Consider the following 21,022-nt stretch of genomic DNA (forward strand, 5'->3'; position numbering starts at 1 on the left):
AATGACCCTTGCAGCAAGGACCTTGCTTGTCTGTGTCAAGATTGAACGCTTCCAGTAAGCCGCTATTTTCTCTCCTGATGGATTGTGAATCTGAATATGGCAATACTCTGCCAAAAGAGAGAAAGTAAGGCAAAAGAAAACAGCTCAAGTCCCTCTTAATGTTAGACTCAGACAACAATTGATCGCAGATACAACAATCTTAACAAAAGACTAACTGCTTTTATTACAGATAAGGTTGAGTTCTGTTTGGTTGTTAAATTATTTTTCTTTTCTAGCTGTTCTGTTGTTAGGCCTTTGACCTACTTGAAGCTCTTACAAAGAGAAGAAAGACACTGCTGGAGTGCAAATTTCAGGCAACAAGGAAAAGAAGGATTCTTGCTCTCCCTTCATGTGCAGTGCAATGCCCAAGGCTGTATAGGGAACTGACATAAAGACACCTAATTATAGAATAAATGTGCCAGACAACAACAACTTTGATAGGATTTACATTTCACGCACTTCTTTTGCCCTCAGAATATTTAAATTTAACATGTTAACATGTTAGACTAATTTCAATAGACTGAAAACTTTGAGTTTACTGCAATGAAAGTTTGTATTAATTGTTAACCCATCTGTCTGTCCGTCCATCCGTCCATCCAGTAGTACAGTAATTTATTTATAATTTCATAACTACATCATGTCATGCATTATAAGTATTTTGGTAGCTAGCTACTGTAGATACTAGTTGCGATAACTAGCTAGCTGATGGATGGATGGATGGATGGAGGGGGAGGGATGGAATAAATGTAGGTCTATGTTACTGTTATTGTTTAGACCAGGGGTCTGCAACCTGCGGCTCTGGAGCCACATGTGGCTCTTTAGTCCCTCTACTGTAGCTCCCTTAGGATCTGTAAACAAATAAATGAACAAATTAATTGATAAATTTTTTGTAAATGTAGAAATTAATATTTTGTTAGATATTTGGTTATATTTTTTAGACCAAACATTACTTAAATTAATTAATTATTAGATACAAAATGAATGATTAAATCTTCCAAAAATGTCTGAGTCCAAATTTTTTAATTGTCAGAAAGAGACGAAAGGAATATGATAAAGTTTATAAAAAATACTATTAAATGTCCAAAAGGAAGAGGAAAAGTAGAAAATTACCATGAAATGTCCATGAAATTGCAAAAATGTCCAAGATCAAAATGTCAGACAATTGAATTTAAAAAAGGCAGAAAAGAAAGCATTCAAAAAGTTACCATAAAATGTCCAAAAGCAAAAGAAATCCCGAAAATTACTGTAAAAATGTCGACAAAATTGCCCAAAAATGTCTGAAATTTGACTGAAAGGTAGAAATGTCTAAAAATGTATGAAAAATAAAGTATAACAAATTACAATTAAAAAAACCATCAAAAAATCGAAACCAACGGGTAGAAGAAAATGAACCTCAAAGTATTGGACGCTGCATATTTTTCTGTTATGGTGCAGCTCTAATTAGCTCTTGGGCCCTCAGTACATTAGACCAGTGGTTCTCAACAGTGGTCCTGGGGTACCCCTATCCAGCCTGTTTTCCAGGTCTCCCACAAGCAACACAGGTGTTTCAAACAATCAGCTAATCAGCAAGCTCTACATGAAGCCTGATACGATCCTCGGCTGTGTTGGCTGGGAGGACATGAAAAAAAGGCTGGATAGGGGTACTCGAGGACTGGGGTTGAGAATCAGTGCATTAGACTAATACTAAAGCACTGTTTTCTTCATCACAATATCATAGTTCATATGTTTTGTGGCTCCAGACAGATTAGAAGACATAAAGTAGCTGATGTTATTTTGGAACATACAAAAAAACAGTCCCAAATTCGACTAGCTCTACTGATTCTGAAGGCCCTGCTCAGATTAGCCTGATTTGGCAGCATTTAATAGCAATTAATCTGATTGGACAAAGGAAAACAAAAAACATCCACATGTATGTGTTGGAACCAGTACAAACAGGAGAAACTATAAGAAATGAGAATAGAAAGTAAATAATAAATATAAATACAATTGTGAAAATAAACAAAATATAACGTCTGCCAGGCTTCCTGTTCTGTCTCCCTCTGTTGGTCATTAGTTTCACGTTTTTAAGATGGGTTGCAACTGTTAAGTCAATTTTGGTGTCTTGTACTCATGCATGTACATTGTACAATGATAATAAATACATTACAGTACATTTGAAATATCTTAATTGGAGATGGTAACAATGCTCAGAAGACGGGACATAACTGTTTGCAGCAGAGTTGAAGATTCTGACATTGAGCAGTGACGGGGATTTTCTGGATAATGGATGAGCTCGGTCGGCAGAGGTACAGCGCAGATTGGGAGATTTGGAAACTAAGAGGTGAGACTGAGATGGTTGGACAGAGGACGTACGATGTACAGAGGACGGACATATTGGCAAAAAGATGCTGGATAAGGGTCTGGCAGGTGAGGTAAAGAGGAAGAACAGAGGAGATTTATAGATGTGATGTGGACAGACTTGTAGATAATTGAAATATGATCATCAAACAATCATTCAATCCTTCATTTAACCAATCCTTAATTTGACCAATCATTTCTTAAAACATTTGTTTTTACAGGAGCGATGTGGCCAAGCAAAGCAGCAAAAGCTAGTTACAACACAAGTAAAAACATTCCAACAGAAGAAAAAAATATAGAAAATTCACAACTGGTTCAGATTATAATTAGGCACAGTTGTTATGAGAGCTGCTTGCGTACTCTTACATTTTAAATTCTCCTAGGAGTCCTGGCAATTTTAGGTCCTTCTGCACGTCATTCCAGGCCAAAGGACCAGCATACCTGAATGCCCTTTTTCCTAATTCAGTCAGCACTCTGGAGACAACCGATAATAGGGCACCTTGGGATGAAGGAGCATGCTGGTTCTGCATGTACAAAAACATACTTAAGTGGATACCAGCCCACTCAGAACTTTGTGCAAGAGAGAGCGCCATCATGTGAATCTGCGAGTGGGAAGAGACAGGCAATTTGTAGTAGCAAAAGGATAAAGACTGCAGATAGGTGACTCCTGACTTGAATTGATAAGCAGTCGGCCTGCCTGTATCTAAAAAATAAACTGAGTTTAAACTTCAGTTTCAAACTAAGTTCATCGATGTGCATGTGACTTAAATGTTCTCAGCGACTGTGACGTTATTTTTTTTTACAGTCAATAGTCTGGGAAGAACTGCAAGACGTGTTTTATCGTTTGAGAAAAGCATACAGGACTGAATAATATCAAAGGCAGATTGCAATAACTATAGCTATAGTTTGCATAACACGTGGGGATGAGCAGTAAATCAGTGTCGTCCTTTATTGAGCCTCATTTGACAGGTTTTAGGAAGACCATTTACATAAGAATAGAAAAAAGTATAGGTCCCGCTACGGAACCATGGGGTACACCAGTAAGTACCAGCAGGAAAAATGATGAAAAACCAGCTGACTGAAAACACTGAGACCTACCATTCAAATAATTTGAGACCCAATTAATGGTCTGCCCAGATAAATGTAGATCAGTGCTTTAGGTCTTGACGCCTCACCACTTTTTCCAATTCCCTCCCCCTAAAGTCATCCATCAACCTTTAGTGGAATAAATATTACGATGAAAGTCATCCACATAATAATAACTGTTGACTCAAAGGTAAAAAGCTGCATGGACTTCGAGCACTTGACCCTATGGCCCGCAGTGCATGCTGGGAGGAGCTCGTTTGCCTTGGAAACATGGCGTCGCACTGACAGCTGGGATTCTCATTATCGTCTTCAGCCACTCAAGACAGTGCGTGCTATACATGGAGCTACTTAAGGGGTGGTTTTCCCCACTAAATTTACCGACGACAGATGCAATGTTTGTCGCGACCGACCTGATGCTGTAAAGGCGTGGCGCTCGAACGGAATTAGTGCGAGTGTCACGCCCACTCGGTTCGGTAACGTTAACGAGTCGACGCCGCACGGTTAGCTAGCTGCGCTTGTAGCTAGCCGAGGCAGACAGCTAGCAGCAGCAGCTATAGCACGGACGGGAAAGCAGCAGACATGCGATGTGAACAGGACCTGCCATCGTTCTCTTTTCACCGTGTGGCTGCAGTCCACTAGCTCGCAGCCTAGCACGGCGTTTTCTGTAAAACACCGCCGTCAAATCGGACGGGCTTGCCAACAGTATATTGTTATTGTACATCCGCCGAGTAGCCAGGGCGTTTTCTGTCATTCTGGCACTGAATTTTTAATGTTCGACCCCCTTGGCATCACTGTCGGAGGAGAGAGCGATGGGCTCCGGGGCTGTGGACTCATCCCAGTGGCTTTCAGTGAAAGAGGAAACCATTTTTCTCCACGATGGACTCATTCGGGTCACAGATCTGGCCGAACTCCCTAGTGAAATTGGAGTGTCGGAGCAAGGGGACACCGAGCAGGAGGTGAGTCGAGTCACATACGCTAATGACGCTTTGTCCTTTTACGTGTTTATGAAGGGGACGTATGCCAGCGGTGGGCTGTGGTTCACTTTCATACGTAGAATGTGTTTTGACTGTCTGCGGCAACACAGTCACACCCATGATGATAACGATAGCGCTAACGTTTGCAACTTTCCCTGCCCTGCTTGCTATCGACCCTCTGTCAAGGCGCTTGTTGTGCATGTGTTTCCTGTGCTTTCTTTCAGAATAAAAGTATTTGAAACAATCATTAAAAAAAAACTATTTTGAATGTAACTGTCTCAGGTACTATGTGGTACATGGTCACATCATTTATATGCTTTGCATTTGTAGTACAAGTTAAAGCAACCAATTTGCATTGATCGTGAGTTTGTGGCCGATACATATTGATTTACTGGTTTGTAAAAACTACTTTTGTGTTTGAGGAGAATTACTCATGAGTGAATGGGATTCACCAGTAGCTGTTTTGAAATTAGTTTTCAGTTTTGTAAATAATTATTAAACCCATAAATGTTAAATTACCTGTGTGATTCAAAAAAATTTCAAAGCACAGCGAAGGCCAATCACTTAATTTCATGTCTCCAAGTAAAAAAGAAAAGAAAAAGATAAGCAATGTATTTTGAAGGCACATTGTTTATTTGGTTATTAATATTTCACAGATTGAAAACAATCAATCTCTACTGTATTTTGTGAAACTCTCATAAAGCCGATATTAGTATTCATTTCAGACTTTAAGGATTTTGTAGTACAGTACCACTACCAAAGAATGATAAGATGGTGTCATCAGACTAAATTGTGTTTTTTATTTTGGTCTACTATACTTTTACTGTATAGCAGTGACTGAAAACAATAATTAAACTTTGCGAAATGATCAGAGACTCAGAGGGTATTTAAGACTCCAGACGATACCAGGCCAAACAGCACTCTTTTTCTGTTAGTTGTCATTAATTTATCATGATGCAACTTCTGAATCTGCCATGAATTGCACCGCCCAAAAATGAGTCTTGATTATTTTATCTTTTTTTTTTTTTTTTTGCATAATCCGAAAGGCAAATATACAAATTAAGAAGCATCAAAGGGCGTGTTGTATTTCTTGCAGAGTCAGTGTTGCATGTGTTATGATCGGGCGGAGGGGTGGATCACCCACTACCATATTGTCTAGTTAAAACTCACCGGGTAGTGTTTTCACAGTTCTGCTGATGCCCTGGTTATTGTGATCAAAGTATATTGTAGAAAAGTTGATAAAGCGTTCAAGGGTCTAGATATCCCATATCATTGTTGGGGTGAAGATGGATATAGTTGTCAGACTTTTGATTTTCGAAACTCTTTTTTTGTTGGGGGGCTGATGTAGAACTGTTTAATATGTAGCATGCAAAAATTTTGGTATGTTCCATCCATCCATCTTCTTAACCGCTTGTCCTCACAAGGGTCGTTTTTAACATTAAATGGTGGTTCACCTTACTGACCTTAAAATCATAATCATGCCGCTTAAATAAGGTCTACAAAGTGTTATATATATATATATATATATATATATATATATATATATAAAATCATGTTCCTAAAAAGCTACATTCGATTGTCATATCTCCATATGGGATGCAGGTATGCAGGTATCCCATATGGAGCAGAACAGACAATCCCTTTCTTCATAAATTTGCAACTTTTTTCGTGTCAACGGAACGTGACATTCTTGCTTAACAGGTTGTCCTGTGTTTTATTTGTTTGTTTTTTATCCACTCCACCCCCCATTTCTGATCTTGTATGAGCTCAGTTTACGACATTGATAACTATTTGGGATTGTGTTGTGATGCTGACTGTGTTCCATCTAGCAGCAGCAGTATTTCTTAGAACAAGGCACTGAGGGCCCTTCCGCCAGTTAAGAGTTTTACCGTAACATTAGTAGAGTTAGTGAAATGTAATCAATACAAATTGTGCCTGCTAAATGCTATAATAGTTTTTTCCCTAGTCCTTTGTTCATAGGCCTCACATTCTAATCGATAGCTGAAATGCTGCTTAAGTGCACATGATGCACATTGTTTCACTGTGCAGTGTCTGACCATTATTTCCTATATCAAAGTAAGAACTATAGACATGATCGTGCTTTCGCCTTGATTGTTTTTTAATATGTCTCCCTTTTTTTTCCAGAAATATTTTAATTGACATCCATTTCAAGCCAACTAAGGTGTTATCTACTTGATGGCCTTTTAGGATATATCTCAGATTGTTCTGTTTTTTTTTGTGTGAAAGGATTTTTCATTTTCTCATCATCCACCATTGTCTTTTATTACAGATTTTGACATTTGAGACGAAGAACCCAGTCGAACTGGCCGAGCGTCTACGTGCAGTCTGTGGAAATCAGAGTAACGCATATGCCCGGCTGCTGGAATATCGACTCAATGCGCTGCGTGGCCTGTGGGGGGCACAGCGGCAGCTGGCCCTGGAGGAGCAACAGGAGCGAGAAGGGACTGGGGGTGCTGATGAGGAGACCTTGGCCTTGCTCAAAAGACAAGGTCTGCTCCAGCAGCCCGAGCAGGCTCCCTTTACCTCCCGTGTCGGCCTGCTGTTGGTCTTCCCCCTTCTACAGTCACAGACCCGCAGTGACCCGTTGCTCTGTGGCGTCACCGCTGAAGTGCTGCTGTCCTGCCTCCGGGATTGCCAGCCGCTCAGCCTCAGCAAAGAGCCTGCCGACTGTCTGAACGGCCTGGAGGGGCTGCTCTGCTCCTGGCTGGAAGATGGTGCTCAGGAGTCCGTCCAAACGCAAAAGGCGACTCAAATGCAGATTCTTCGCACGCCCAGACATAGGGAAAACGCTGCTGCTGCACTGGTTGCACTTGCATGTGCCAGGTGAGCCCAGAGAAATACAATATTGAACATTATATTTTGCTGTGACACCTTCAGAGTTCCGGTCATTAGTATGGTTATATGGTGTTTGACAAAAACCTTTTTGGGGGGCACATTGGACTGGAACAAGTTTTGTATAAGGTGTTTTACGTCACAGTCTGTCACGTCGGTGTTTTTGTGCGTGTCACTCGGACCACTGGTTCAGCTTCTGCTGTTGACAACTGATCTTGACTTGTCAAAACCAGAACCCTCTACTTTTTGTTCAGCCTTTATTGAGACCGGCAGCTCTTTGTTGTCAGGAACCATCCAGCCCTACCATTTGGTACGTTAACGAAAAGATTTACGATTGGTGTTATTTTCAGTAAATTCTTCTCAGTGCACAGATATTTGCTTGCTTATTGCGTGAAGTACTGGGTTCCATCTTGCTCATTACTCTCTGTGGAATTACATGTTGTAATATGTCAACTATCTTTGCCCCTATTCGATCGACATGATCGGACATCGATGCTGATCATCTGATCGGTATCAACTGAAACATATCAAATTTTTAAAATGTCTTAATTTCAGTTGAGAATAGCATATTTTAGTCCTTTGCTTGATTTGAACCACTGTTGATTTACAGTTGTTTGTTCAAATAAAAAAAATAAAAAAACATAAGTGGAATGGAAAAGCAACACTTAGTGCTATTATTATCTTCATTACCTTAATTTCTCTTTTTTTTTTCCTAAAAGGCTTGACATTGTTCTTCTACTTTCTTGTTCTTTGGAATAATCTGCCAAATTGTTTTCTAGAGGATCTCTAAAGACCTTCATCCACACAGTGCACCTACTGCAGAAACAGTCGGATCTGGGCCAGCTCCCCGTGTCAGATGTCCTGTACAGGTGACGACTTGTTGTTGATTCACCTATAATTGACTGTATAAGTGACTTTACCCTCCATGGAAGTAACCTTCATTCTCGCTTCAGGCTTTTACTCTTGGAAGGAGGGCCGGGCTCTTCATCATGCCTGCTTGGGGGGAAACACAGTGTTTCCTGGGGCTTTGAAGATATGCTACCGACACCTGATAACTCTGCTGGAGGAGCTGAGAACAAAGGTGAAGACTTGATTAAATTACTCAATCAATGCCAGTCATTTCTAGACCCTCCTTTAGCCTCCCGTGTAAGAAAAGAAAAGAAAAGTAAATTAAAAACGTTTTAAGGATTATTATTATCCCCTCACAAATTTGGTGTTTTTATGCTTATAAACTGTTTTTACCTAACACAAAACAATTGAACTTGGCTAAGGAAAGGCACGGTGAAGCAAAATAAATATACATGTTCAGCAGGGCGCTAAGGGTAAAAAAACAGACAAGACAGTGATGACTCACAAAGAAATCGATAAGATGACTTTACTCAAAAATAGAAGCTGATCAGGGGTGTACAGTATAACCATAGCAACAATTTTGCATTTACTTGAAGTGAAAAGCTGACAGGAGATCGGTATCAAGTCTTCTTTACACACCTCTGCTTATAGTATAGTGTGAAATTGGTCTAAAGCGACGAGCAGCTAGCATCCTAGTACTCTTGTTGTATTGGGCCTCCTCTTCATCACAACTACATGTCTTTTCCCACCTTGTAATTCTCTTTGTCCCATTTCTTACAGACACCGATTTGGGGCGCTGTCTGGCCACAGATGGGCTCTATCTGTATACCACTAACTCCTCTGGGAGAGGACTCAGTAAGCTCGGCTCTGGCTTACATGGAACACTAAGGTAATACAACACTTTCCTTTCTTATACAGCATCTGAAACAAAACAAAAAGTAAGATGCTAAATATATCAGTCATCTCGTTCATCCCAATAATGTCTGCATTCTTTCCTGTATTTTCCTAAATAGATATCCGGCTGCTCGGAGTCATGTCCTGCCTGAATGGCTTTGATTGATTAGTTGATGGGACAACAAGGAACTGCGTTAGTTAATACTCCATGTGGTTGGATCCAATTTACATAGATATTTTCAGTGCATTCAGAAATTAGCTCATTCAATGTTAAACACACCTTTCAATCAGTTAGTTAGCTTGTGCTTAGACTAGACTCCTGCAGTCACTTGTAACTCTTAATTCATCTTCTTTGAATCATACAGTCTGCCTTAGAGTAGTGACCGAAGGCCCATTGCAAACTAGGTGAGCTATAACAGGCCCTCTTGTCAGAAGTCTCCTTTGACGTCACACATTTTCATCTGGATGAAGAAAGCCCACATACATCCAAAAACTAAAAAAGGTCTTTACAGAACTGTTACAACTCTTTATTTTCCTGTTCCTGAATTTATTCATGACCAGGTGTCCCAATACCACGATAAATGCAATAGAGTATTTTGTGTTTTTTTGCAGGCTTATCATACCATAATGTTTGTGTTTTCATTATCCCATCTTTTCAAAAATATAATTCGTAAAATATGCGTTTCCAGAAATTTGGATGATGTGTTGTTATCACAAACGCGTCCGATTCAGTTGCACAAAGTGCAAAAATGAAAGCTCTGCAATGTGTTTGTGCAGGGGGTTTGTTTACTGTCGAAATGAGGAGCTGGAGCCTGGTTGGGTGGTGTACAGCAGCGGTCGCCTTCTTCACCGCCCGTCTGCCTTTGATGCCAAGCCTCATCAGCTGTGCCAGGTCATTGACCCCTTCACATTACAGGTAATGCTCCATCAAATCGGCCAACATAACAGCTGGGAAAAGGAATGGTAATAATTACAACCTCCCGCAGCTACATGAATGAATACCGTTATCATGATCTCATTTTCACACTGCCGTTTAAAGGTTTGCCAGATTGTCCCCATGCCAGCCCACCACTTTCCAGTGGGGAGCACCATGACTACACTGCATCTCTGCTCAGATGGAACCTACCTATATTGGGTTTGGTCCCCAGCCAGTCTCAATGAGAAGACCCAGAAGGGTCACTCAGTCTTCATGGATGTTTTTCACCTTTCTGTGAGTCCTTTCTCTGCACTTTTTAGTGATTTTTAACAGGGTTGTTAGATTTGCTCAGTGTTTGATGGGTTGTCTGCTTTTGCTCATGATACAGACACAGACAGGGCTGTGTGTTGCAGACATCTTGCAGGAGAGAGTTATTCTGACTCGCAAAGAAGGCGAGTCATCCAAGTGCTTGAATGAGCTTCTTTTGAGTCGAATGTCTCGCTTCCGGGCCTCACATTCTGCCACATTGGCTGCTCTCACAGGCTCTACCATCACAAACACTGTCAAAGAGGAGCAGTCTGGTAATCAATCAGCTTAACAATCAAAAGCCGCTTAACTTCAATGCCTAAATAACATATTGTTTATCTTTCCTTGTATCATATCTAAACCGGGTTTTTCTTCTTCATAGCTGTCAACACAAGCTGTGGACTCCCTCTGAAGACTCTGAGGAAGACACCAATGTATGTTTGTGGAACATACTTAGTGATGCTTGTCCCACCTCCTGGTGTATCTGGGAGCTCTGCTACACGCTCACTGTTTGGAGGGACCAGCAGCCTGTCCTCTCTGAAAAGTAGGAGGACATTGACACTCATTGTAATTGATATTTTTAGGGTAACGTCTCAATTAAATGTTTGGTGCTCTTGCTCTTGTTTTTTTTTTCAGTATTAGCCTCTAGTTTAGTCTTCAACCTTGCTGACGGCCAGTTCAGCAGCCGCGCTGACCTCATTGATGCTCCTGGCAGTTCCCTCGGCAGAGGAGCTCAGGTGGCAGGACTGGGTGAGCACTACTTTGGTCCCTAATGAGTATTGGAATGTAAACTAAACTAACTGCCATTCTATTGTGTGACTTTTTAGGAGCATGTTATGACGCACTGAACAACTTGATCTGGACTTGCTCTAGTGATTACATAGACCAGTGGTGTAACCCGGGGAATCAGGCCTTTCATCATGTGTGCCATAGGTTGGGTGTGAGTCATGTCATCAAAGAACCCAAAGGTTGGAATATAGCGCTTAAAGCCACTACATCCTTGTTGCATGCTTTTGTCAATCTCACATCTCCTTTTATTTCTTCTTCTTCAATTGTTTGACCTCTTTTCACAGAAGAAATGGTGGACACGAGTGAGGTGATCAACCAGCTACTTCATCATGTAGGTGCCATGTGTGTCCACCAGCTTAACCTGCTAGCAGCCAGCAGTAACTGCCTGCCCCTGGGTGCCCTACTGGGCAAACAACATCCTATCGAGGCCAGTCACTTTAGCAGCATCTGTGACATAATGGAGAAAGCCATGGTCAGTGGAGATACCAGCATCATCCGCTGTGTTTTGGTAGTCTTCCAGGTTAGTTTTCTGTGACTTTCACCATGATGTATTAAAACACTTTTTTATTTTATGTTTTAAAGTTATCTTTTGTATATGGGTTGTTTTTTCCAGGTTGTGTTTAGGTTCTTCAATCCTCAGTCGGAACAGAACAGAGAAAGTGTGCGTAGGGCAGGCCTGCTCTTGTGGCAGCTACTTATGGCTCCAGTGGGTAAAATAGGGGCTGAGATTCAGAGGGAGGTGTGCCTGGCCATCAGGTAAATCTAATTGTGTTATAAATATCAAATACTGCAACGACTGATATTGCGCGTGGGGTGAATACCCGTTATAAAAAAAATACAGTACATATTTTTACTATTTGTCTCTTTCTGCAGCTCAGGCCTGAATACATTGTATCAAGGGGAGGCTGAACTCAACAAACTTCTGAAACTTGTTCTCAGTGAAGGTGCTCAAATAAGATGATTGAAATAAATAAGAATGCCAGTATACTTTATGAGTTAACATTTTGTTTATTTGATTCTCAGGTGAAAGGAGCAATGGGCTGTCTCAGCTTCGGGATGTCATCCTCACCAATATGGCAGACCAACTACAGATAAATAGATTTGGAAGTGAAGAAGATGACCACTATAGGTGAGTGGCAACCTTGCATCCATCTGGTACCATCTGACCTAATTTTTTTTGTGTGTTTTTGGTGTGGAAATACCAACAAAGTAAAAAAAAATAAAAAAAAAATGTCTGTAACCACTTTAAATGATTGGTTATCGTGCGGCCCTTAGTATGTTGGCGTTTCACTGAGCGACAAGCTATGAAGTCTTTGAATTACCGGTATGTAAGGGCATCTGGTGTAAAAATGGTGCCAAACAAGTCGTGTGAGCTACATTTAAGTTAAAAGTTGCGTACTGCCATGCATAACTGTAGCAACCAATTCCCCCCACATCTTCCACAATACTCCTCCTTAATAACCGGTATATTTATCTTCACAACCTAAAGAAATATCTTTTATACAGGTTGAGTGATGACCTACTGCAATGCATCCTCAAGACCGTAGTTCGGGAATCCTGCCTTCTCATTACCAAATGTCAGACAGTCGCTCGAGATGACTTCCAGAAGCTGCTCTCCACAGTGCCAGTATGCTCATTACATTCTGTACAAGGAATGCAAGATTTGCTACTCTGTGCTGATACCAGTCTGAGATGTCACTACCTCCCTGTAGGTGGTTTCTCCTTGTCTGCGCTACCTCATGGCTGTTCAGAACCACCTTCTCAGTAACACCGTTCTTATCCGTCCAGATGATAGCGATGATAGTGACAGCTCCCTACAAGGGGAAACAATGAAGGTACAGGTAAACACCCCCTTTAAGTTCCCCTTCCTCTTATATTGGATTTTTGTTTTCTTTACACTCACTGCAGCATCAGTTAAGGATGCTGAGTTGTATTTTCAAATGGTTAGTGACAGAAACGTAAACATTTTATTCAACTCTGGTTATTTACTGTGTTTGTTTTAACTGTAGATATGACAGCAAAGCTATGAAACATGGCATGCAAGCATTACGGTGATGTGACATTTTGGAAGCAGAGTTACCGAAGTGTGGGCCTTTTCTCTGTGGCGTCCTCAGGAGCTTCAAGGCAGCATTCTCTCCTTAGCAACCAAGATCCTGGTGGGATGTGATGAGGCACTGGAGACGCTGCAGCAGGTGACAACGGCTCTCATTAACAGTGAGATCCCTGACAAGGAAACCAGGTGATCCCCCCCCCCCTCCAGAATCTGCACTCCATTTCAAGGGTTTCATTAAACGGCAGAAATGGGCCATTCAATTTGGTACATTGTCATGTGAATTCACACAATCACAATACTTTTTTAACAAACACAAATGAAAGTAGTTGGATGTAAACTAGAACAATTTTGTAATGTATCTTTTTGTTGTTGTTCATAGTTCTTATTCACTGGCAAGTAGTGTCCAGAGTCATCCCTTGCTCTTGTTTTCTAAAGGTTAAAAGGTTTGGAACAGGTAACCAAGGCCACCATGCTGGGGCACTTATTGCCAGTATTGCTGACCTCTCTGATGCACCCCAACCTGCAGACCCTCACGCTAGCTGATGCCCTCATGCCTCAATTAGTGCAGCTGGTTTTATACACCAGTCAGGTTTGTTGACGTTTGTATTAAATCAATAAAATTATCCTGTAGTGAAATGATACATCTGCTCTCCTTTTTGTTTTCCTTTCAGACTGCTCTGTTATTAAAGACTCAGTCTCCACTTTTCTCAGAAGAGACACTTTTGGGTGGCTGTGTAGGGCAGGGGATGAAAACCTCTGCCGCTGATGACAAGTAGGTTCTATGGAGGGCCATCAATCAAATAGTAATGCTTGGTCGATAGCTGTGCTTTTAGTAAATGTCAGATATTAAGCAATATGTATTTTGTACTTGATTAGAATTCTTGATGAACGTGAGGAGCCAGGATTCCTGACAGGACTGAAGATCCCTGCTCCTTGGGCTGCTGGCAAGACAGTAGAGACTGTGCATCCTGTGCGTGACAACTATAAATTCAAGGAGACTGTGCACATTCCAGGGGCTCGCTGTTTGTACCTTCGCTTCGATTCCCGCTGCTCTTCGCAATATGACTATGACAAGGTATTTATTAAAAGGAGATTTCCCAAAGCACAGTTTAAATTGATTGATTGCAGTAGGTCATAAACATTTTTGTTTTCCCAGAGATGCCAACTGTTATTGGTCATTCGTATTTTGTTACGGAAATCACTAAATTTTGCCTTGGTACGGCCGTAAAACTGTCCGTTACAGATTTTTTTTTTTAATTAATAAAAAAAATGTGACCTGCCGTGTTCGACAACACACCACAGACACAGTTCTTTTGCCAGTGGTGTAATGCCTCACTCTGCTCCATGGCAGTGTAAGCAATCAGAATCAGATGTGAACCAAAAGCTACTTGATGCGAACCGCAATCGCCGCTAGTCTTAAAAATAGATTAACATCAGAGACGAAGGAATTGAATTTCTATAGGCTGGCAGCTCTAGTTTTGATATTTTGCCTGCTCTTTTGCTATTTGCAATGTATTCTTTATTATTTGTTTTCTTAGTTGGTCATTTATGCCGGTCCCAACACTAACAGCCGTAAAGTAACAGAATATGGAGGAAACACTCTAGGATATGGCAGTCGCAGTGTTTTGGGGACAGGATGGCCCAAAGATCTCGTCAAGGTAATATAAGCTGTGAGCAATACATACATGGTGAACTATATATACTATCTACTAAGATTGACTGCCTACATTTATTATCTTTGTTTAGGTTGAAGGTGACACAGTGACCTTTTCCTTTGAAATGAGAAGTGGGCGAGAGCACAACACCCCTGATAAAGCCATGTGGGGTTTTTCTTGCACTGTCAGAGCTCAGGTAAAATACATTCATGTTGACATGTGGGTAGAATCCTTATTATCCCTAATACTCATCATTATAATCCCTCAAGGGGAAATGAAAACTAATTTTTGCACACATCACAGGTTTGGGGTGGGGGTGGGGGGTGAGGACAGTGGTGAGGTCGTTGCCTTGCTCAAAGGCACCTTGACAGTGGCATCAGGAAGCAGACTGGGATCTCTTATACAGCTAGTGTCTATTTTTACATTTGTCTGCAGTGAGACTTGAATTGTGACCCTCCGGCTCCAAAGTCATTATAGATGAGCTACTATCACCCCATTACTTGTACAATATTTTTTTTGTTGATGTCATTTTTTCAGGAATCATCTGAGGATGTCTCTGGAGGCCTCCCTTTCCTGGCAGACCTGGCACTTGGCCTGTCAGTGCTTGCTTGCTCAATGCTGCGCATTCTATACAATGGGCCAGAGGTGACAAGAGAGGAGGATGCCTGCCATGATTTGCTGTGCTCAAAGCTGCTGCAAAGGTAAAGCGTCAAATAAAGCTAAAACTTTGACATTTTTGTTTTGTACTATTAAGTTTCATGTATTTGAACATAAAATTACACATGACTTTTAACCACAGCTTGCTACGCTGTCACCCATATCTTCAAGGAAAAGGTGTGTCATCATTAAATGCAGAATGTCGACAAATATCTTTTTCCTTAGGTGCCAGTGGCAGGTGGAAGCAAATGGTGCACTCTCTCCTGCTCTCACTCCAAGTCCTTCACCTTTGCCACTAACCATCGAGGAGGACCGTGAATTCACCTACCCTGCCGATGTGCTCATTCCGCCTCCAGGCTTTACAGCCGGCGCCTACTTCGACTTGCCGCGCATACGGCTCCCTCCAGGCATCATGGGAAGGTTGCGTGAGGTGTCTGGAAGAGCTCGCCCACAGTTTCGTCCCAGCATTAAGTAAGGGCTGTATGCAAACTATCCAGTGTTTTTTTTCATAATGTTTGTTTTATATGATTATACCTTTTACTACATGTTTTACATTATATATTGTATTTTTGTCAATAAGCAATTATTTCATTCCTGAAAGAGAGGTGATCCGGCCAGATGTCATGGAGGAGGTTATAGTTTCATGTGTCATAAAGCATCTCAGCTTGGTGGATGGCCTGCAGTCACTTGTCAACTACCAGTACCGTGAAGAGCACACAGAAGAGTTTGACCTGGTCTGTAAGATCATGGCAGAGACCTTCAAGAAGATAAATGCGATGGAGCGTCAACTGCAGGTATGCATTTTTAGAGCAAAAGATTCTCCCTGATTGAGAACATCGGATAACACTAGTTTTGCTGTACCACCAATAAATTATGAAGTCTGTTAAAGTCAATATACAATTAATTAGAAATAGATTGCTTTCCAAACAATTTGTTCTTTCAGTAAACATGTTTTACTTATGTTGGAAGTCTTGATGTGTTTTTTCAAGTTATTCCTTCTTCCCTTACATACAGTAGATATCTTGATGTATTGTGGTTGATTTTCTTCTAATTCGTTGAATTGCTATATTTTGTTGTGGCCAAATTATTGTTTTGATACAGTATTGCAAGTTTTTCCACAATTTTTACCCCTAAATAGAACCAAAATAAACTATGCATAATTATCTTCCATGTTGGGTGCAGAGTGTAGCAGAATTGGAGCAGAAATGGCAGAATGAGGTAGAGGAGGCTCAACAGGGAAAGCTGGAGAACAACACTCCTTTCTTTCATGACTACCACTTCTTTGAGGTATCCTGCCGAACAATGCATTTGACGCAGCACAATAATTTGAAAATTAATTTTTCCTTTTTATTATTATTTTTTTGTCAGAATAAGATTAAAGAGCTTGAGCTACTTTGCTCCCTGAAAGATGTCCCCCTTGATTTTAGTGACTTGGAAAATGTTGTACTTGGATTGAGGCAAGTCAATTAAAATACAGGAATTTATTATGACAATCAACATCATCTGTAACCACTAATATATCTGCACCAACAGGGAGAAGTTCTTTCATGAAGTAAACTCCATGCACCTTAAAAGTAGCACCCCACTAGCTAAAACTAAGGCACTTGTGAAGAGTCTGATGAACCGTACAGAGCTACTGCTACATGTTACCATAGCACCACATTGCAGAAGCTTAACCACTACACCTGCTGGAACACCAGGCTCAGGTAGACATCCTCTTCTAATCCTAATTAAAGTATCTAAACTGCATTTCTGTGTATGTAATTCTTTCGGTATTCGACACACTGATTTTCTCTTAACTTTTGTATCAGCTTGTAAGTCTGTATCAGACGCCAAAACAGCCATCTCCATTGTGAAGCAGCCAGTCTTCCTGCGCAGCATGTCTGCACCCTCTGACTTGGAGATGATTGCTAACCAAGATCTGGAGTTTACACATGCTGCTCAAAGGTACTTTTCTATTTTGGTTGATAGATTAAACCTTAAAAAAATAAATAAATCTATTTCTCTGCAGAAGGCGACATCACCCTACCAGTCATCGCAGTAGCTCATTTACATTGCTGCAGTCTCTAGCGGTTGAAGACAGTAGAGACAAGCCAACATACAGTGTTCTACTGGGTCAGCTCTTTGCATTTATCGGCACTACACCTGATCAAGCTGTAAGTCTATTGTTTAATACTTTTTTCCCCCCATTCCCATAATAGCTGGATTTGCATGCACTGAACTGCTTATTTATTGCTCAGAGCCAGAGGTGAAAACGGTACCCAAACTAAGTAAAACTGTAGATAGTGCTTGTACTTGTGTTTAAAAAAAACAAAACAAAACAAATGTTTAAAGTAAAAAATTACTGATTTAGCGTCTTTTAAAATAAAAAACTGCACACTCTGAAAGGTACCCAAGTACAGAGGTCACTATCAATTATATACAATACTTATTTTGGAAAACTGTATAAAAAAAAAAAAATGTTTCTTATCTTTTGTTAAAGCTGCTAAATGCAGGAAATTGAATTTTGAATCGCTAATACCAAGTGTGGATGAAAAATGGAATTGTACACTCCCATGACGTCATAAATGCAGACAGAGGCCGGGATATTCAAAGCCGATTACAGTCTGAAAACTATTGGCCAGAGGTGTTAATCTGCTAATTAGAAGATGTTTGAGTCATAAATGGTCAGCTAAAAAGGCTATTGTAAATATATTTTTGGAGCAAATTGCTACAGAGCAGCTTTAACTTATATTATAGCGCTTGTACTAAGAAGAAAAAATGAATGATCGTTTTGCTAACAAGAAATGCTAATTTAGCTAGTAATTACAGCTGACAAATCCACTTTGCCTGTAAGTGTTTTTCTCATCTTACATTCAAGCTTGAGGTTTTTAGACACTTAACTCAACATATTTGCCAAGAATGATCCTTGTAGCTGACTAGGGGGCGAATTTGGCGAAACCACCGTCACTTAAAGATGCCACTAGTTTTTAAATACATGAAATTACCCCCCCCCCCACCCCGAAAAATACAATAAAATAATTAAAAAGACAAGATAATTTTAAAGAGTGAGAAAAGGAGAAAGTACATATCCCAATACACCATTTTCCTTAAAATTGCTTGAAATTAATGGCAATACCTTGAAATAAGGCCGGATATTGGCCCGTGATACCTGGTATTGGTACTCACCCATCCCTAGAGCTGACATTATCAAACACTTTTCGTAAATAAGTCCATGGATGGTGAATATCTTGCTTCTCTGGATCTTCTCAGCCCTAAGATCCCAATCAATCACTCCATAAAGATCTCAACCACGCGACTGAGCCATGCCTATTATGCTAATGTATGAAGTCGAAAAGTAGAGAGGGCTCTTTTCAAATGTAGGGAGTAAAATAAAAAAGTAATCAGGAAAAATAAATACTGACGTAAAGTACATATATTCCTATAATCTAATTAATTACACAAAGTGACTGTTGCCTTCCACTACTGACTGAAAAATATTCATTATTTATGTAGGTATCAAGCAGCAGTTTTCTATCTGCTGCGCAGACACGTTGGCGCCGTGGGAGCACACGAAAGCAGGCGCTTGTCCACATGAGAGAGCTGCTCACTGCTGCTGTCAGAGTGGGTGGGGTCACCCACCTGGTTGGGCCTGTTACTATGGTATTGCAAGGAGGCCCAAGGTAATAAAAGGATGCTACAGCACAAAAAAAACATGCATTGCATACACCTACAGTATCCCTTTTTTTTCTACTGTCTTTGTAAATCTGTTTGATGTGTACAGGATTGAGGAGCTGACCTGTGGTGGAATGGTAGAGCAGGTGCAGGAGGCCTTCGGGGAAACGATGACGTCTGTAGTGTCTCTTTGTGCTCGTTACCCCATTGCTTGTGCCAACAGTATTGGCTTGCTTTGCACAATACCCTACACAAGGCAAGAGACTTAGGATCTCTCCTACTATCCTCTCATGCGTTTGGATACAGCATATTCACCATACTTATCCTTATTTTGTTGCATGTCTTTCCAAAGGAGTGAGGAGCAGTGCCTAGTTCGGAGTGGGCTGGTTCAGCTCATGGACAGTTTATGTAGCTTGAGTGGTCAGAGGGAGTGCAGCTCAAATGAGAAGCAGACCAAAAAGCAGAAGGTAGCCACCATGGCCTGGGCTGCTTTTCAGGTGCTTGCTAACCGCTGCATTGAGTGGGAGAAAGTAGAAGGTAAGGTTAAAATATTGTGCATGAGTATAAAAATGATGTCATGAAATGGCATTATCCTGCACTTCTGGATTTTTTTTTGTCACAGGCAGAATTGTTTTTTCTGTTATACTAAAGGTGGCTCGACGGATGGAGTACATTCAGGTTTGGCTCGACAGGTGTCCAGTTTGCTGACCAATCATCTGGCCAGAGCTACCGAATGTTGTGGGAATCAAGCAGCTGGCAATGATGCCTTGCAGGATGTGCTTAGTCTTCTCAATGACCTTTCTAGGTACACTTTGTCGTGTAGTTATAGACTTAATGTCTGAGAGTGTATTTATACAGTAAATGTATTTTACATTTCATTCAAGGAGCCACATAGGAAAAGCAATCCTGAGCCAACCAGCCTGCGTTTCGAAGCTTTTGTCTTTGCTGCTTGACCAGCGACCTTCCCCAAAGCTGGTGCTCATCATCCTGCAGCTTTGTCGAGCTGCCTTGCCGCTCATGAGCGTAGAGGACTGTGGTAACGTGGCTCTACCATCATGGAGCTTTTCAATTAACACGTTTGATGCAGAGCAACAAGATGCCAACGATCCTGCCTCGCGAATCGCTGCCTTGCTGCTTGCCAAGCTGGCAGACTATGTTGTACCAGGTTTGTCGCTCTCATAATTGGAAAAACAACATTTGGCTGGGGTACCATAAATTCTAAATAGTACATGAGATTAATATTTTCTACTAATGCTGCTAAATCCTTATCAGGTTGCCAGACCTTGCTGTCCCCCAGTTCTTCTGAGCCAGACACGAGTCTGTCTCGAGCCAGTTCCAAAGGAGCACTGAAGACTGAAGATATTGGGGAAGAAGGGGAAGCAGTTGATGGTAAACTATCTATATTCATCCACAAGAGAGAGGATCAGTCATCTCATGAGGTTCTTCAACCACTTCTAAGGTAAGAGCTCACTTGATTCTATTGATCTTATCTTCCTAAGCTTAGCTTAGCTTTTTCGTTGCAGTTTTTGGCCTGCTCAAGATTTTCTGAATGTGTGTTCGTGCTCCCTTTCTAAAATGTAGCAGTTCAGAGGGACGCCCCTTTCGTCTTGGCACCGGTGCAAACATGGAAAAGGTTGTCAAAATGGACAGAGATATGACTAAAGTAAGACATACAATATAATTTAATTTTTATTTTTTTCCCAGTTCTAAACTGTATTACTTTTTTAGAGCGGACATTGTGAGGTGATCACAGAGGAAGCATCTGCTGCCCTGAGGAAGGCCACTAAATGGGCTCAATCTGGTCTGATAGTGAGTGTTGGTCCGCCTGTAGAGACCCTGACCCAAGAGACCGCTGGAGGCATCACGGCTGGCGACAAGAAGAAAACTGCCCAAACATCTGCTTGTAGGGACAGGAACAGTGATCTGGCCAGGTACACTTGCCATGTGTGGAAGCATTCAA

The 21,022-nt window shown here is 41.1% G+C and overlaps 1 protein-coding gene across 1 annotated transcript in view; it reads left to right on the plus strand.

Annotated features, from left to right (window-relative positions):
* Positions 1 to 3,719: 3,719 nt before the first annotated feature.
* Positions 3,720 to 21,022, plus strand: part of hectd4 (HECT domain E3 ubiquitin protein ligase 4) — a 32,774-nt gene continuing 15,471 nt past the window's right edge. The window contains exons 1-39 of the mRNA XM_077560977.1: positions 3,720 to 4,418; positions 6,727 to 7,280; positions 8,069 to 8,158; positions 8,243 to 8,370; positions 8,919 to 9,027; positions 9,810 to 9,948; positions 10,072 to 10,242; positions 10,337 to 10,529; positions 10,637 to 10,798; positions 10,891 to 11,004; positions 11,082 to 11,222; positions 11,328 to 11,563; positions 11,657 to 11,799; positions 11,917 to 11,987; positions 12,067 to 12,172; positions 12,550 to 12,670; positions 12,756 to 12,884; positions 13,158 to 13,282; positions 13,532 to 13,685; positions 13,768 to 13,868; positions 13,973 to 14,171; positions 14,635 to 14,754; positions 14,843 to 14,947; positions 15,289 to 15,452; positions 15,634 to 15,879; positions 16,010 to 16,202; positions 16,591 to 16,695; positions 16,777 to 16,869; positions 16,946 to 17,114; positions 17,220 to 17,355; positions 17,420 to 17,564; positions 18,904 to 19,070; positions 19,172 to 19,318; positions 19,415 to 19,599; positions 19,714 to 19,867; positions 19,947 to 20,227; positions 20,335 to 20,521; positions 20,644 to 20,725; positions 20,791 to 20,993. Coding sequence (XP_077417103.1) covers positions 4,272 to 4,418; positions 6,727 to 7,280; positions 8,069 to 8,158; positions 8,243 to 8,370; positions 8,919 to 9,027; positions 9,810 to 9,948; positions 10,072 to 10,242; positions 10,337 to 10,529; positions 10,637 to 10,798; positions 10,891 to 11,004; positions 11,082 to 11,222; positions 11,328 to 11,563; positions 11,657 to 11,799; positions 11,917 to 11,987; positions 12,067 to 12,172; positions 12,550 to 12,670; positions 12,756 to 12,884; positions 13,158 to 13,282; positions 13,532 to 13,685; positions 13,768 to 13,868; positions 13,973 to 14,171; positions 14,635 to 14,754; positions 14,843 to 14,947; positions 15,289 to 15,452; positions 15,634 to 15,879; positions 16,010 to 16,202; positions 16,591 to 16,695; positions 16,777 to 16,869; positions 16,946 to 17,114; positions 17,220 to 17,355; positions 17,420 to 17,564; positions 18,904 to 19,070; positions 19,172 to 19,318; positions 19,415 to 19,599; positions 19,714 to 19,867; positions 19,947 to 20,227; positions 20,335 to 20,521; positions 20,644 to 20,725; positions 20,791 to 20,993 — 6,215 coding nt within the window. The 5' untranslated portion in view covers positions 3,720 to 4,271. The remainder of the gene's footprint in view (positions 4,419 to 6,726; positions 7,281 to 8,068; positions 8,159 to 8,242; positions 8,371 to 8,918; positions 9,028 to 9,809; positions 9,949 to 10,071; positions 10,243 to 10,336; positions 10,530 to 10,636; positions 10,799 to 10,890; positions 11,005 to 11,081; positions 11,223 to 11,327; positions 11,564 to 11,656; positions 11,800 to 11,916; positions 11,988 to 12,066; positions 12,173 to 12,549; positions 12,671 to 12,755; positions 12,885 to 13,157; positions 13,283 to 13,531; positions 13,686 to 13,767; positions 13,869 to 13,972; positions 14,172 to 14,634; positions 14,755 to 14,842; positions 14,948 to 15,288; positions 15,453 to 15,633; positions 15,880 to 16,009; positions 16,203 to 16,590; positions 16,696 to 16,776; positions 16,870 to 16,945; positions 17,115 to 17,219; positions 17,356 to 17,419; positions 17,565 to 18,903; positions 19,071 to 19,171; positions 19,319 to 19,414; positions 19,600 to 19,713; positions 19,868 to 19,946; positions 20,228 to 20,334; positions 20,522 to 20,643; positions 20,726 to 20,790; positions 20,994 to 21,022) is intronic.

The sequence above is a fragment of the Vanacampus margaritifer genome, chromosome 3, assembly GCF_051991255.1.
Source record: "Vanacampus margaritifer isolate UIUO_Vmar chromosome 3, RoL_Vmar_1.0, whole genome shotgun sequence".
NCBI classification, from domain to species: domain Eukaryota; kingdom Metazoa; phylum Chordata; class Actinopteri; order Syngnathiformes; family Syngnathidae; genus Vanacampus; species Vanacampus margaritifer.